This window comes from Passer montanus, unplaced genomic scaffold (genome assembly GCF_014805655.1).
Source record: "Passer montanus isolate IOZ18808 unplaced genomic scaffold, ASM1480565v1 scaffold8, whole genome shotgun sequence".
Lineage (NCBI taxonomy): Eukaryota > Metazoa > Chordata > Aves > Passeriformes > Passeridae > Passer > Passer montanus.
Window position 1 is genome coordinate 14657670 of NW_024373256.1, and position 13600 is coordinate 14671269.

Here is a 13600-nt window from a genome sequence, read left to right on the forward strand (position 1 = left end):
CAGAGACAGTGTTTTATCCTTGGAATAAACAGGGGAGCTTGCTCCCAGCATTGGGGTGCTGCTTCCTGAGCCCACAGCATGGGAAAGCAGGGAAGACTCCTCCAGGAGCCTGGCATGAAGTGCTTTGTGCCTCTGTTTTGTTCCAGTGCCCTTGCTGGTGTCTCAGCCTTTGGACGCTGCAGGTGCCGTCGCTTCCCCAGGAGCTTTTTCCAGAGGAAAATATTTTCCCCCCAGTGCTGGGGCCATTCCTTACAATTCCTGGCAAACACCAGGGCCTGACCTCCTCCCCTTGGGCGCCGAGCAGCCTTGAAGCCCAGCCAGCAGCAGCTCTTGTGCTCCCTGGAAGTCTGGGATTTGAGGATGCACTCTGACCCCAGGGCTGGTCACCCTGACAACAGCTCCCAGTCAGGTTTGGGGTTGCTTTACAAAGCAAATTGTCCTAAGCTATTTTTAATCCCTCCTTCGAAGAACTCATGTTGCAGCTCCAGGCAGGAGTGGACTTCCAGAGGATTTTATTTGTTATTTTTTCCTAAAACTGAGCTAAGCACCAGGGAATGCAGTTGCTGCTTCTTGGATTGGAGCTGTTCCCGCTGCCATTGCTGAGTGAGGATTTGGTGTGGCCCGGTGGCATCTTGTGACACCAGCATGGCTGGAAGATGAGGAGTGAGATCCAAGCCCTGTCCACTTCCCCAGCACCAGTCAGGACCAGAAGACTGGAAGGAACATCTCAGCAAGGAGCTGGTTCTGGAAAAGGCTGGTTTTTCTCAGCAGGGAGAGCCTGCAGCCTGTCCCCTGCAGGTGGGACACGGTGACACAGCCCTTGGCTGCTCGTGCTGTGGTGACACTGATCCCTGACCGCTGTGGCATGGTGGCAGCTGGCTCAGACGTGGATCCCAAGAGTGATCTCTGTCGGTTATCTGTGAGAAGGACAGAGAGTTCATCCCCCTCGCCAGCCACTGCAGCAGTGCCATGCTCAAAATGCAGACAGGGACACCACCAAGAGCTCCTGAAGCCTCTGAGCCAGGAGCAGGCAGCACTTCCCTGGTGACCCAGAGCCCAGCAGTGGGATGGTGGCTGTGGAAGGGCAGAAGGATGGATTGATCCAGTGGGATCATAGCTGGATCCTGTGGGATCATGAACCAGTGGGATCATGGCAGAAGGATGGATGTGCCATTGGTCCCAGTCCAGGGGAGCTCTGGGGGTGGCAGGGGTGCCCTGAGGTGCCCTGGGGTGCAGGACATGTGGCTCAGTCTGCCATCAGCACGGGGCTGGAGCCCCCCCAGCCTCCCTGCTATTCTTAGCTCTTTCCTTGGGGATCAGTTTTCAGGCAGGGATCAGCAGGAGAGCAGAGCGTGGCAGGGGGCAGCGAGCTCTTCTCCAGCTTTATTCCATGTGCTTTGTTATTCCTTGTTGTTCAACACGGGAGTGGCCCCTCTGCTGCCCTTTCCAGGGGTTTGGGGGTGCATGCCAAGGGCTCCCTGCCAGAGCAGAGGATGTGCCCCGGACTCCATGCAGTTTCCTGTTTCCCTGGCTCTCCACTGTCAGCTTTTCTAACTCTTTCCTGTTTTTTCTTCATTTTGCAGTCCCAATAAAAGACTTTCCAGCAAGAAGGTGGCAAGGTAAGCTCATACTCCTGTTGTTGTTTGCTTGATCTGTGCGAGCTGCCAGCTCCCTGGAAGGAAAACTCAAAATAAGCTTGGAGAGTTGTATTTCTGGCTATATTCCATAGTGCTGGGGAAAAGTGGGTTTAATTCCGGGATCTTTTTTCTGGAATGGGGGTTTCTCACATGTGCCCACAGCTGGAGGCTGCTGGCAACCTGATTCCTTCCAGGAAAAAATGAGGGGGCTTTTCCTCACGCTCTGTCCTGCCAGTGCCATAGCAGGGGGCACATGGAGGAGGGAAGGAGTCCCCAGAAGGACACATCCCTCTGGGATATGTCCCAGTGTGGGATCCCTCCCAGTATCACCATGTCTGTAAATTTCTGCAAGACCAGACCAGTCAGTACCCCCACCTGGAGGGATTCTCCAGCACCCCAAAAATTCCAGCTGCCTCAGCTCTTGGTCCTGTTTTACTTCAGTCCATGTCACCCTCAGCACTTGGCTTTGTGGGAGCAGCTCCCCCTGCTCAGTCAGGGGCTCTAGGGCACCTGGGTGGGCTGCAGGTAGCTCTGGTTGAATGGTTTAAGCCTGGTTTAGCCCTGGTTTATGCCCAGGTTTAATGCTGTCTTCTGTCCTGCACGACCACCTCGTGTGATGTCGGTCAACTTTTCCATGTGGGCGTTGTGACCCCTGACTGCACAGGGATATTGGATATATTGGATATATTTGGGGAGTTTGCTGTGGATCTCTGGAGCAGAGGGTCCTTCCCTCTCCTCTCAGTGTCACCTGGTGCTCACCTTTCCTCCTCTCCCAGCTCTCCCATCCCTCCTGTTCCTGTGCCATCATGATTTTAAAGATAAACTGACTCTTACCTCGCTGTTGTGCCTCTGCCAGGCTCAGGAGGGAGATTTCCCTCTGCAATTGTTGGATTTCTCCTTGCTGGTTTCCCAGCAGGACAGGGACACTGTGGAGGAACAGGCAGCTCAGTTTGGGAATGTTCCTGTTCCTGACACTCTGCTCCCTGTGCTGACCCAAGCAGCCTCCCTGCACCTCTTCCTCCCGCTCTGCTCTCACACCTTTCCCTTCTCCATTTTTCCTGTGCTCAGCAATCTCCCCTGGCACGGTTCCCCTCCTGGAAAGGAAGCAGATCCTTGATATTACATTTCCTACTTCCACTCATCTTACTTTCTAGAGCTTTGTTAAAAACACTGGCAGGAAGGAGGGCTGAGGGGAGCAGCCTGTCCCCAGGTTTCCTGTTTTAAGACTCATTTTTGTCCCGTGCCTGGCACAGATAATTTTGGGAGGATTTGAGTTAAACTTTTGGGAACAGATATACCCTGTCTTATGGGGGACTGAGCCCTCCTGGCCCTTTGCTTTTCTGAGGCAGGGATGTGTGGGCTTGTGTAAATATTAGTTAATTCAAGAGCAGTCAGGTTTGGTTTGTGATAAGGAGGGAGATAACAGGGTTTTGCCGAGCCAGATCCTTAAGATCAGCCCAAAGCAAATCCTTTATTGCAGATACTGTAATTAGTGAATAATCCCAAAACATTTGCTTTTAGAAAATTGATTTTATTTTGGTAAGGGCTCTTTCCTCATTTTTCTTATCCGGATTCTGCTTGTGCCAAGAAATCTCAGCTGCTTAAGCCCTGTTGTGCTTGGCACGATTTAAATGACAAATGTGCCTGAGACTTTAAAATCTAAATATAAACTGAGGGTGAGGATGCAAAATCAGGCTGTGGTCTCTTGGTAAATGCCAGTTGTGCTTAGTGAGTCCTGGCATGAACACACTGTGTAGTGGGAGGAATTCAAGAGCCAATGGTACAAATTCTTGGGAAAAACAGAGGTTTAAAGAGACCTCAGTGATTTTGTCATCCATTCCCTGTTCAAAGCAGGAGAGCAGAGTGTTCTCCTTCTGCCTGGGGTGCCAGGGCTGGAACACACCCCCTCTCCAGGGCAGATCCACAGCCATGCCGAGGGAGCAGCCCCTCTCCAGGGTGTCCTTTAGCTGGTCACAAAGCTGGGGACACCGAGCAGCCCCTCCCCAGAGTGTCCTTTAGCTGGTCACAAAGCTGGGGACACTGAGCAGCCCCTCCCCAGGGTGTCCCTTAGCTGGGGACACTGAGCAGCCCCTCCCCAGGGTGTCCCTTAGCTGGGGACACCGAGCAGCCCCTCCCCAGGGTGTCCCTTAGCTGGTCACAAAGCTGGGGACACCGCTGTCACCAGGCCTCGTTAATCATTAGCTCAGCCGGGCTGGGGGGTCACAGCAGCCTCAGAGGGGTTTTTCCCTCTCCCTCCCCTTACACCCCACTTCTTCCCAGCCTTATCAGCATTGGGAGTACTCTGGCCTTTGCTGGATAACCCACGGCCTTGGGACTGGGCTAGAGAAAGAAAGTAGGAAGAGGGAGCTCTTATCTCTCCCCATTCCAAAGAGCAAGAGCAATGATCCCGGTGTGAAGTCCCGGGAGCATGTCCACGTTGGAGCGCTGGATTTCCCGGGAGAGCTCGGCGGTGAGGGGACACCCAGCCCTGGAGAGCAGTGCTGAGGATCCCTGGAGAGGCTGAGGAGGGCGGGAGGCGGCGGGCTGTCCCCTGGTGTCAGCATGGTGCCGCTGCTGGGGCTGATGCCGGTGCTGCTGTGGGTCGGGGTGGTTTGTCTCTGTTTCAGGCAGCTGCAGCAGACGAGCTCGCTGGCCGTGGGGGTGATGGAGGAATCCTACCGGGAGAGCCTGGAGTGCACCGACGAGGACATCACCGACAAGGTGGGGCCTCCTTCCCTCCTGTCCTCAGCCTGGGCCGTCAGCATCCCGCTGGTGCCCTGAGTTTTTCTGAGCTGTTGAGAGGAAGGGGTTCTAGGGTAAAGTCTGTGTTACCATGAGGGTTCAATGCCCTGCAGTGTTCCCAGGCAGGATGAGGCTGAAGCTCCTCCCGGTGCAGATGGGACGTGGGGAGCCCTCCCCATGGAGGGTTTGGAGGAGCAGAGGAGCTCCAGGTGCTCTGCAGGGTCAGGAGGTGACACTGGAGCTTCTCCAGGGGCAGTGGCTTCCCCCAGAGTGCTGGGAGGAGGAATGGGCTGTTCACAGGCAGCATTTTCACTTCTCCTTCACACAAGAAGATGTTCTCAGGTTCTGCTTTTCTGAGGGAACCCACCCAATGTGAAACAGGGACTTCCTCTCCTCGGCACACTCTGCTCGTGCTGTCAGGGTAGAGTTGATTTTGTGCTGGTGCTGATGGGTTTTCCTGGGGTTTTACAAGAAAAGAGTTGTAGGATAAGATAGGAGCACAGGAAACATTGTTTGAGTATTCCTAAAAAAAAAAACAACTAAAAAAGGGTAAAGAAGGTATGGGAAAGAAGCTAAGATTGTATAGATGTCTGCTGAAGTCCTGAAACTCCTTGGAAACTCCTGAAACTCAGGAAGTCCTGAAATTGTCTTGGAAATGGCTTTTTCCAAGACATATCTCTGGAATATGAATGTCCTGAGGAGCTCTGTGTGAAAGAGAAATGTCTATGTGTGGCTGCACTTGGAAATAATTATAATGCAGAGAAGACCTTTAAAAATAAATAAAAATCAACATTTTCCCAGGGGGAAGTTGAATAAAATAGTTGGGTTCCTTAAGGCATTAGACCTGGGAAACCTTTGATGGAAAAGGCACTGCTGGGAAAGGCCTTGTGTGTCTGCATGGCCTCTTTAGTACTCCCGTGTCTCCTGCCCTTCTCCCAGAGCCAGGGTTTGGCTTTTCTAGACATGCTCCTCATTTCTTCTCCCCAAGGATTGTTTTATATGGAATTTGAATGAATTAATGCAAATACAACTGGAGTAAACCCTGTACAAGTACAGGAAGAAAATCCTCACCTCTGCTCCTTCCCCACCAGCTGGCATTGATCCCTCCTTCATCTGTAAATTCAGGATTTCCATCCTGTTCCAGGCAGTGGGGACTTATCCAGCCTCAGGGCTGCCCATGGAGCTCTGGAGATCCACCAGGATCTTTCCCTCTGGACTCCTTTTAGGATGTCATCAGGAAGGGGTTGAAGGAAGGAAAGAGTGAAGTGTTTGACCCCAGACTGGTTCATGAGAACCATCAGAACCTGGGAAACCGGGTGGAGAAGGATGTTTAAAAGGGATGCTTTAAATCAAGCCATGACTGCCCAACTGCAGTGGGAACCCTGCTAGTCTGGGGGTGCTGTGGGGGCTGCCTGGGTTTGGGGCTGCCCAGAGGCTGATCCGTGTCCCTCTGGCAGGTGGTGTTCCTGGAGAAGCGGGTGACAGAGCTGGAGAAGGACACGGCTGCCAACGGGGAGCAGCACAGCCGCCTCCGGCAGGAGAACCTGCAGCTGGTGCACAGGTGAGAGCCCACCTGGGGCCTTCCCTCCTCGTGCTCCAGCTCCCTTCCCAAACCCAAACCACAGCCCTCAGCAGGGACGCTGACTCCATCCCAGCTGCCAACAGGGCACAGTGACATGGAGATTTTCTGTTTTATGGGCTTAAGTTCTCTGGAGCTCCAGAACTTGGCTTTTGGTGATTTTTACATATGGCTTTTTAATTGCTGGAGCTCTGTCAGGGAGGGTCGGGCTGGAGCTCAGGGAAAGGGGGTGCTGGGCACTGCCCAGGCTCCCCAGGGAATGGGCACAGCTCCAAGGCTGCCAGAGCTCCAGGAGTGCTTGGACAATGATCTCAGGGATGCCCAGGGTGGGATTGTTGGTGTGGCTGTGCAGGACTAGGAGCTGGAATCTATGGTCCTTGTGGCTCCCTTCCCACTCAGAACAGGTTTTTGTTGTTATTGTTGTTGTTTGTCTTTTGGTTTGTTTTTTGTTTTTTTTTTCAAATGTGCTTCCCTGCTCCATGTGTCCCTCCCAAAAGGTCTCTGGAACTCTGAGTCTTGGCTTTTTAAAATATATATTTATATTTATATTTATATTTATATTTATATTTATATTTATATTTATATTTATATTTATATTTATATTTATATTTATATTTATATTTATATTTATATTTATATTTATATTTATATTTATATTTATATTTATATTTATATTTATATTTATATTTATATTTATATTTATATTTATATTTATATTTATATTTATATTTATATTTATATTTATATTATATTTACTATGTTTTCCTGCCCCACATGCCCCTTCCAAATGATCTCTGGAGCTCCAAGGCTTGCCTCGTGCTGGATCCTGGCCGGGGTGCAGCCCTTTGGATCCCACATGATGTAATCCCTGTGTGTGCTAATCTGCCAGGCTCCTCTCTCCCAGCATAGCTTTACCCTGGGCAGATAAACCCTGCACAGTTTATCTATAGGGCTGTAATTCTGTTAAGTAACAGTCGTGTCAGGGAACTGAGCCACCTAAACAAAGGTTTCCCTAAGCCCTGATAAACTTGGGAGTGAGGGAAGTGTTTTCACTTCAGCAGCTTGGCCCGGAAGTGTCAGCTGGCTCTGGGTGAGCTGGGTGCTGGGGAGGAGTGGGATCAGCTGGGAAAAGCCTTCTCCTGGGAAAAGCCTTCTCCTGGGAAAAGCCTTCTCCTGGGAGAAGCCCCTGCACAATTTCCAGCTCCCAGCCCCATCCCTGCAAGTGCTCATGGCCGGGTTGGGCAGGGCTTGGAGCAACCTGAGATAGTGGAGCCAGGCTGGCAGAGCTGGGGGTGCATTCTGTGATCTGCAGTTCTGCTGACACCCAGGGAAGGGTGACCTGCAGATCCCCTGGTTTTTGTTGGGATCACAAGAGAGTGAAAAGAAGAAGGATTGAGGCTGTTGCCTTTTCTCAGCAACAATACCACTTCCTGCTGGAAACAGCTGAAGGAGAATTTCTTTGCCATGGCTACTGCAGGTGGAACCACAAACCCTGGGATTTGTTTTTGGATTAGATGCTCTTAAAGGTCTTTTCCAACCTCAGTGACTCTGAGATTCCCATTGAGAGATGTGTATGTGTGTGGCTGCACTTGGAAAAAATTCTAATGCATAGAAGACATTTAAAAATAATTAAAAATTAACTTCTTTCCCAGGCTGGGAATTGAATAGCATGCTTGTGTTCCTTAAGGCATCTGACTTGGGAAACCTGTGATGGAGGAGCTGCTGCTTCTCCTGCTGCATCTGCTGGGATGCAGTGAAGCTGTGTGAGATGTGATTGGTGTGTTTGCCTTGGAAGCTTGTTCTGTTTTACCATCTCCTCTTCCAGCTCACCTGAGGGGTGGGAAAGGGGCTGGGAAGAGAGTCTGGTCCCTGCCTGGGGATAGCAGCCTGCTCCCAAGGACAGTTCAGTCCTCTCTTTGTCCTCTGCAGAGCAAACGCGCTCGAGGAGCAGCTGAAGGAGCAGGAGCTGAGGGCTGACCAGACCCTGCTGGAGGAGATCAAGAAGCAGAGGGAGCTGCTCAGCAAGATGGAGAGGGAGAAGAGCATTGAGATCGAGAACCTGCAGGCCAGGTGGGGCTGGGGGGGCAGCTCTCCTGGAGCCACCCCAGAATCTGTGCCCAGGCAGCCCTGGGGGGACACAGGGAGGCAGGCAGGGAGTTTGACTGGTTCAAGGTGTGACTGAAGTCACCACAAACCCTGGGGTTTGGTTATTTCCACCTTTGGCCCACAGACCTAATCTTGGATTCTTTATTTGAGCTGCTGTCATGCATTTTAAGTTTAGCTCCCACCCTTTATCCGTGTGCCTGCCCTGCAGCGTGGGGATGAAGAGGGGATTTGTTAGTGCTTCTTCCCATAAATGACCCTTGGGGTACTTTTAATGCCCAGATGCTTTCCACCTTGATGGAAACAGGCAAATGCCTGGCAAAGAGGCAGTGTCCCAGCCCCAGGGTGCTTTGTGCTGCCTGGTGGATTCCAAAGGAAGAAGTGGGCTGGGAGAGGTGTCAGTTATTTGACAGGGTTTTTCCAGCTTGCCCAGAGTGTTGTGCTGTTGTTCATCCCATGCAGTCAGTGGAAGGTGAAGACAGTGGGGTTTTACCTGGGAATGCAAACCCAGAGCCCTCTCTGACCCCCTGTTCTGTTGTCTCTGCTGCTGAGGCTTGTCCAGGGACTGAAAAAACCCTTGGAACAAGGAGTAGCACTGGAGCTGATGGATGTCAGCGTTGTGTAGGTGCCCCTCTCTTTCCCCTGGCAGCAGAAATATCTCAGGGTTTGCCTGGAACAGATGAATCCCTGCTGGCTTCCCTTTGGTTTAGTATTCCTGGGGATGTTTTCTCCCCCACGTGGGATGCTGGGATGAGTCTCACACCCATTCCCTCTGCAGGCTGCAGCAGCTGGATGATGAGAACAGCGAGCTGAGGTCCTGTGTCCCCTGCCTGAGAGCCAACATCGAGAGGCTTGAGGAGGTGAGGCCAGAGGGTGCCTGGTTTTGGGATGAAATTCTGGCTTTGGGATGAATCTTCATGAACATGAGATCCATTTAATGTAACAAACCAGTTGCTTCCATTCTCCAGTCGCTGCACACCCCACTTTGGACAGCACTGTCCCACACAGTTATCCTTGCAGTTTCCCACTGTTCAGCCTGGAAGCTTGGAATAAAGCCCTGATAAATCTCTGTGGCAGTGCCTGCTCAGGAGGGGACTCGTGCCCTCTTGTGGAAGCTTGTCCCCATCCCTGTCCCCATCCCTGTGGCCAGTCCAGTGCAGGGAAGCAGGGAGGCTCCATCTCCATGTCCTGGGGTTTGTGAGTTGAGTTTTCAAAGACTCATGTCACCTCCCAGCCCCTCTCACTGTCACCCTGCTCAGGATCCAAGGCCCTGCAGGGCTGGGGCTTCCCGAGGCTCCTTGGGCTGGGCAGGAGCCTCACCTGCAGGGATAGTGTGGGTCACAGGTGGGACACCTGGAACAGGGGCTGCATGTTGTCTCTGCCAACCTTGGGGCAGAAGTAAGTTTAAAATTGAGCTGAAATCAAACCTCCTCTCCCAGCTGAAGGGCCTGAGGCATTTTATCCATGTTTAATCCCACGGGAGAGCTCTGCAGCTCCATCCCTCCTGATGTGGTCTTCATCTGCCAGGACCTTGTGAGCACACCTGAGGCTGGGGGCAGGAAAACCCCCGTGGCTCTGAGGATGAATTCCCAGCCATGGGAAGTTGGTTTTGATCCATGCAGAGCTGTTCTCCTTTCCTCCACAGTGAATGGGTGAAGGAGGAGAAGAGCAGCACTCACTGCCCCTCCCTGCCCAGGAGAAGCCTGGCTGATGAGCTGCTCTCCTGTCCAGTGCCCAAAAATCAGGGTTTTGTTGTCAGTGTTGCCTTTCCTGCTGGCCTGGTGCCTTTGGTGCTGCTCCCTGGAGCAGGACACCCCCGAGCTGTGGAGTCTTTGCTTCTTTTCTGCCAGGGTCAGGGTTAAATCACAAGAAGGTATTTCTTATTGGGACTCAGATGTTCATTAGTTTTTATCTTTGTCACAGTCTCACAAACCCTCAGTTCTACAGCACTTCACTTCAACAAACTAAAAATGGAGCCCCATCTCTGTCTACAAGGCCTTCTAAGGATAAACTGTCCAATTAAGAAATTATACCTCAATTATTTTTACTTTTAACCCAATAACCAACCACCCATGGCCTGCAATGTGGGCTTTTTATCCAATTACACAAAACCACCCAAACCCAAGGAGAAGAAGGTGAAGAAGAAGGACCAGCCTCTGCCCTAAAACCTCCATCTTGCCTTTTATATTTTACTGTATTCTAAAACCTTTAACTCTGAGTTTCCCACCCTGTGATATCACACACTTCTATCAAACTCCACACCCACAGTCCCAGTTCTGTCATTCCATTTTGGAAGCCTTCTCCACAGCCTCAGGTCAATGCAGTGTTGTCTTGGGGGTCAGTGCCTGGCAGCACAGAAAGTCTGAAATTCTCAGCAGCCAGGGTTGCAGCACAGAGCCAGCATCTGGAGCTCCCCCATGGAGCTGCTCCCCAGCCCTGTGTGCCACAGCCCATCCAGCAGCACTGCAGGGGCTCCTGTGGCATTCTGGAGTTCTGAAAGCCAAAACCTTTCCCATGGGACTGGAAGCTGTGAGCCTGGGGAGGTTTGGAAGGGCAACAATGGTAAAACTTGTGGGTTGAGGGAAAAGACAGTTTGTTAAGTAAAGCAAAAGCTGCCCACAGAAGCAAAGCAAAACAAGGAGTTAATCCCTGCTTCCCAAGGCAGACAGGTGTTCAGGCATCTCCTGGAAAGCTCCATCATCAAGCAGGGAGCCTAACTGTGACTTGGGAAGACAAATGCCATCATGCCATACACCCCCTTTTTCTCATTCTTCCCCCACGTTATATTGAGGAACATGTTGTCATACAGTATTAAATATCCATTTTGAGTTTTGGGATCAGCTGTCCCAGCTGTGTCCCCTCCCAGCTCCTTGTGCCCCTCCAGAATCCTTGATGGTAGGGTGCAGTGAGAAGCAGAAAAAGCTGGTCACAAGCAGAAGGTGCTGCTCTAGGGGCTGTTGGCATCTTCACCTGCATCCCAAACATTCTGCCAGGGCTTTGGAGAGGAGAAGGAAACAGAGCTGGGCTGTGTGTTTTACATCCTGGCTTCAGCTGCTCTGTTCCTTCTTGGATCAGCCCTCAATTCAAACCTTTCATGTCTGAAACCAAGAGGGAGGTAAAAATCTCAGATTCAGGACTTTTCTGAAATCCAGACATAAGGAGCTTTATGATTGAATGTCTCTCCTTGGCCTGGAGCCCCGTGCTGGCCCCAGCCCATCCCACACCAGCAGCGTGCTTCCCAGAAGACAGCACAAGAGTGGATATTCATGTGGATTCACTTGGAGCCATCCCTGGCTGCCTCCCTCAGTGCTGCCAAGGCCCAGGCTCTGAGCAGATGAGATCCCAGCAGGCAGAGCCTCCTGGTGCCTCAGGAGAGGAGCATTCCCTGCGGAGCCAGCGCCCAGCCGGGCCCCAGGGCCTCTCACTGGGCTCTCGTGTCCTTGCAGGAGAAGCAGAAGCTGCTGGATGAGATCGAGGACCTCACTGTGCAGCTCACAGAGGAGCAGGAGAAAAAGAGGAAGATGGGGGACAAGCTGAGTCAGGAGAGGCACCAGTTCCAGAAGGAGAAGGAGTCAACGCAGGAGGTGAGTGGAGTCCGGGCCTCCACAGCCCTGTCCCCAAGTGTGGGAATCTGGCCTTGGCAGCCTCTCCAGAAATGGGTGCCTGCAGCAGTGAGTGCAGAGGAGAGGGCTTCAGCAGCAGCACCTCAGCCACTTTGCTGCTCTGGAATCCATCCAGCACTGTCCCTGCAAGGGGCTGTGCCACCCTGGCCCCTTCCCTTCCTGCCTGGAAGGAGCAGTGGCACAGGCACATGGAGCCAGCAGGAGCAGAGGGGGTGGGAGCTGAGTGCTTGGGGGCTGGAACACACCTTCCCAGTGCTCCCATCATCTGTGCCTGCTGATTCCAGCTGGAGGCCCAGGCAGGGCTGGCTGTGGTGGCAGGAAAGGAGCTCTGGCCCAAAGTTGTCACCGTGGTGTCACTGAGGGCTCTGGGTTGAGAGGGGACCCAACCCTGTAGCAGAGGGACCCACATTGCTGGGGGATCTTTGCTGCTGCAGACCCAAACCATCTTTGGCCCTCCAACAAGGTCCTTGCAGGGCTGTGCCCATGTGTTTCAGTAGCTCCCCATCTCCTGCTCGCTGGGGGTGTGAGGGAGGAAGAGAAAACCAAGTTCCCCCCAAAAAGGAATTCGATCATGGAATGGTTTGGGTTGGGAGGGACCTCAAAGCTCATCTTGTTACACCCCCTGCCATGGGCAGGGACAGCTTCCACTGTCCCAGGCTGCTCCAAGCTCCACCAGCCTGGCCTTGGGCACTGCCAGGGCTCCAGGGGCAGCCACAGCTGTGGCCAACAATCCTGCTGCAGCAATCCCCGGAGCTGCTCCCACAGCAGCCACATCCAGAGGGTGCTGCTGGATCTCCCAGGCCTGTGGCAGCCAGCTGTCCCCTTGCCTTGCTCTGCAGCTCATCGAGGACCTGAGGAAGCAGCTGGAGCACCTGCAGCTCTTCAAGCTGGAGGCAGAGCAGCGCAGGGGCCGCAGCAGCAGCATGGGGCTGCAGGAGTACAACAGCAGGACACGGGAGACAGAGCTGGAGCAGGAGATCAAGCAGCTCAAGCAGGTAAGGAGCGCTGGGCTGGCAGGGAAATGGTTCCCTGATGCCAAGGGAGGACCAGCAGGGTCCAGGGGCTTTCTCCCAAGGGATGGAGTGGATCCAGGAGCCCAGTGCTGTCTTGCCTTCCTGTCCTGGGAGAGGGAGGTTGGTGCTTTCTCAGGGATAGCAGGAGCCCTTCTCTCTGCTGTGTTCCCTGCATCTTCCCAGTGTGTCTCATGCTTCCAGAGGTTCTCCAGGCTCTGCTGAGATGGAGGCAGCAGCCCATGTGCTGTTCCCAGGCCTGTGTGAGCTGTGTTAGGGTGAAAGGCCCTGTCTGCCTTTGCTGGTCTGGATGAGCTCTGAGCACCAGGTGCTCCAGCAGCGTGTGGTTTGTGTGTGTGAGCAGGATAACAGGAACCTGAAGGAGCAGAACGATGAGCTGAACGGGCAGATCATCAACCTGAGCATCCAGGGAGCCAAGAACCTGTTCTCAGCCTCCTTCTCAGAGTCCCTGGCAGCAGAGATCAGCTCTGTCTCCAGAGATGAGGTACGTGCCATGAGGAGCTGCAGGCTCACACTGCACCTTCCTGAGTGCCCCCACCTGGCATGGCCTGGGAGGGGTGGATGTGCCCTGTCTGTGGTCCAGCCCATACCCAAAGCTCCCCTGAAAGCTGGCAAGAGCAGAGAAATCCCCACACAATTATCTGTAGAGCTCTCAGGACTTACCCTGCCTGCCAGCCCTCCCTCCTGGGAACAGGGAAGCTGCTCCCTGCCCATTTGCTGGTTCTGGCAGCTCTGCTTTGCCTGCCCTGGGACAGCTTTCCCCTTCCAGGACAGAGCAGCCACCACGGGCTGTGTCCATCAGTCTGGAGCTGTCTTTAAACCCTGGAGCCAGGATATTCCCGCTGGAGATCCCAGCTCCTCCAGCACGTGTTCTCCCTGAGCACC

General features: G+C 53.0%; 1 protein-coding gene across 6 annotated transcripts in view; it reads left to right on the forward strand.

Annotated features, from left to right (window-relative positions):
- Nucleotides 1-13600, forward strand: part of RAB11FIP3 (RAB11 family interacting protein 3) — an 81201-nt gene that overhangs the window by 65170 nt on the left and 2431 nt on the right. For all 6 annotated transcript variants that reach the window (XM_039731719.1, XM_039731720.1, XM_039731721.1 and 3 more), the window contains 8 exons: nucleotides 1584-1619; nucleotides 4265-4358; nucleotides 5837-5940; nucleotides 7888-8028; nucleotides 8840-8921; nucleotides 11508-11645; nucleotides 12524-12679; nucleotides 13059-13199. In XM_039731719.1, coding sequence (XP_039587653.1) covers nucleotides 1584-1619; nucleotides 4265-4358; nucleotides 5837-5940; nucleotides 7888-8028; nucleotides 8840-8921; nucleotides 11508-11645; nucleotides 12524-12679; nucleotides 13059-13199 — 892 coding nt within the window. The remainder of the gene's footprint in view (nucleotides 1-1583; nucleotides 1620-4264; nucleotides 4359-5836; nucleotides 5941-7887; nucleotides 8029-8839; nucleotides 8922-11507; nucleotides 11646-12523; nucleotides 12680-13058; nucleotides 13200-13600) is intronic.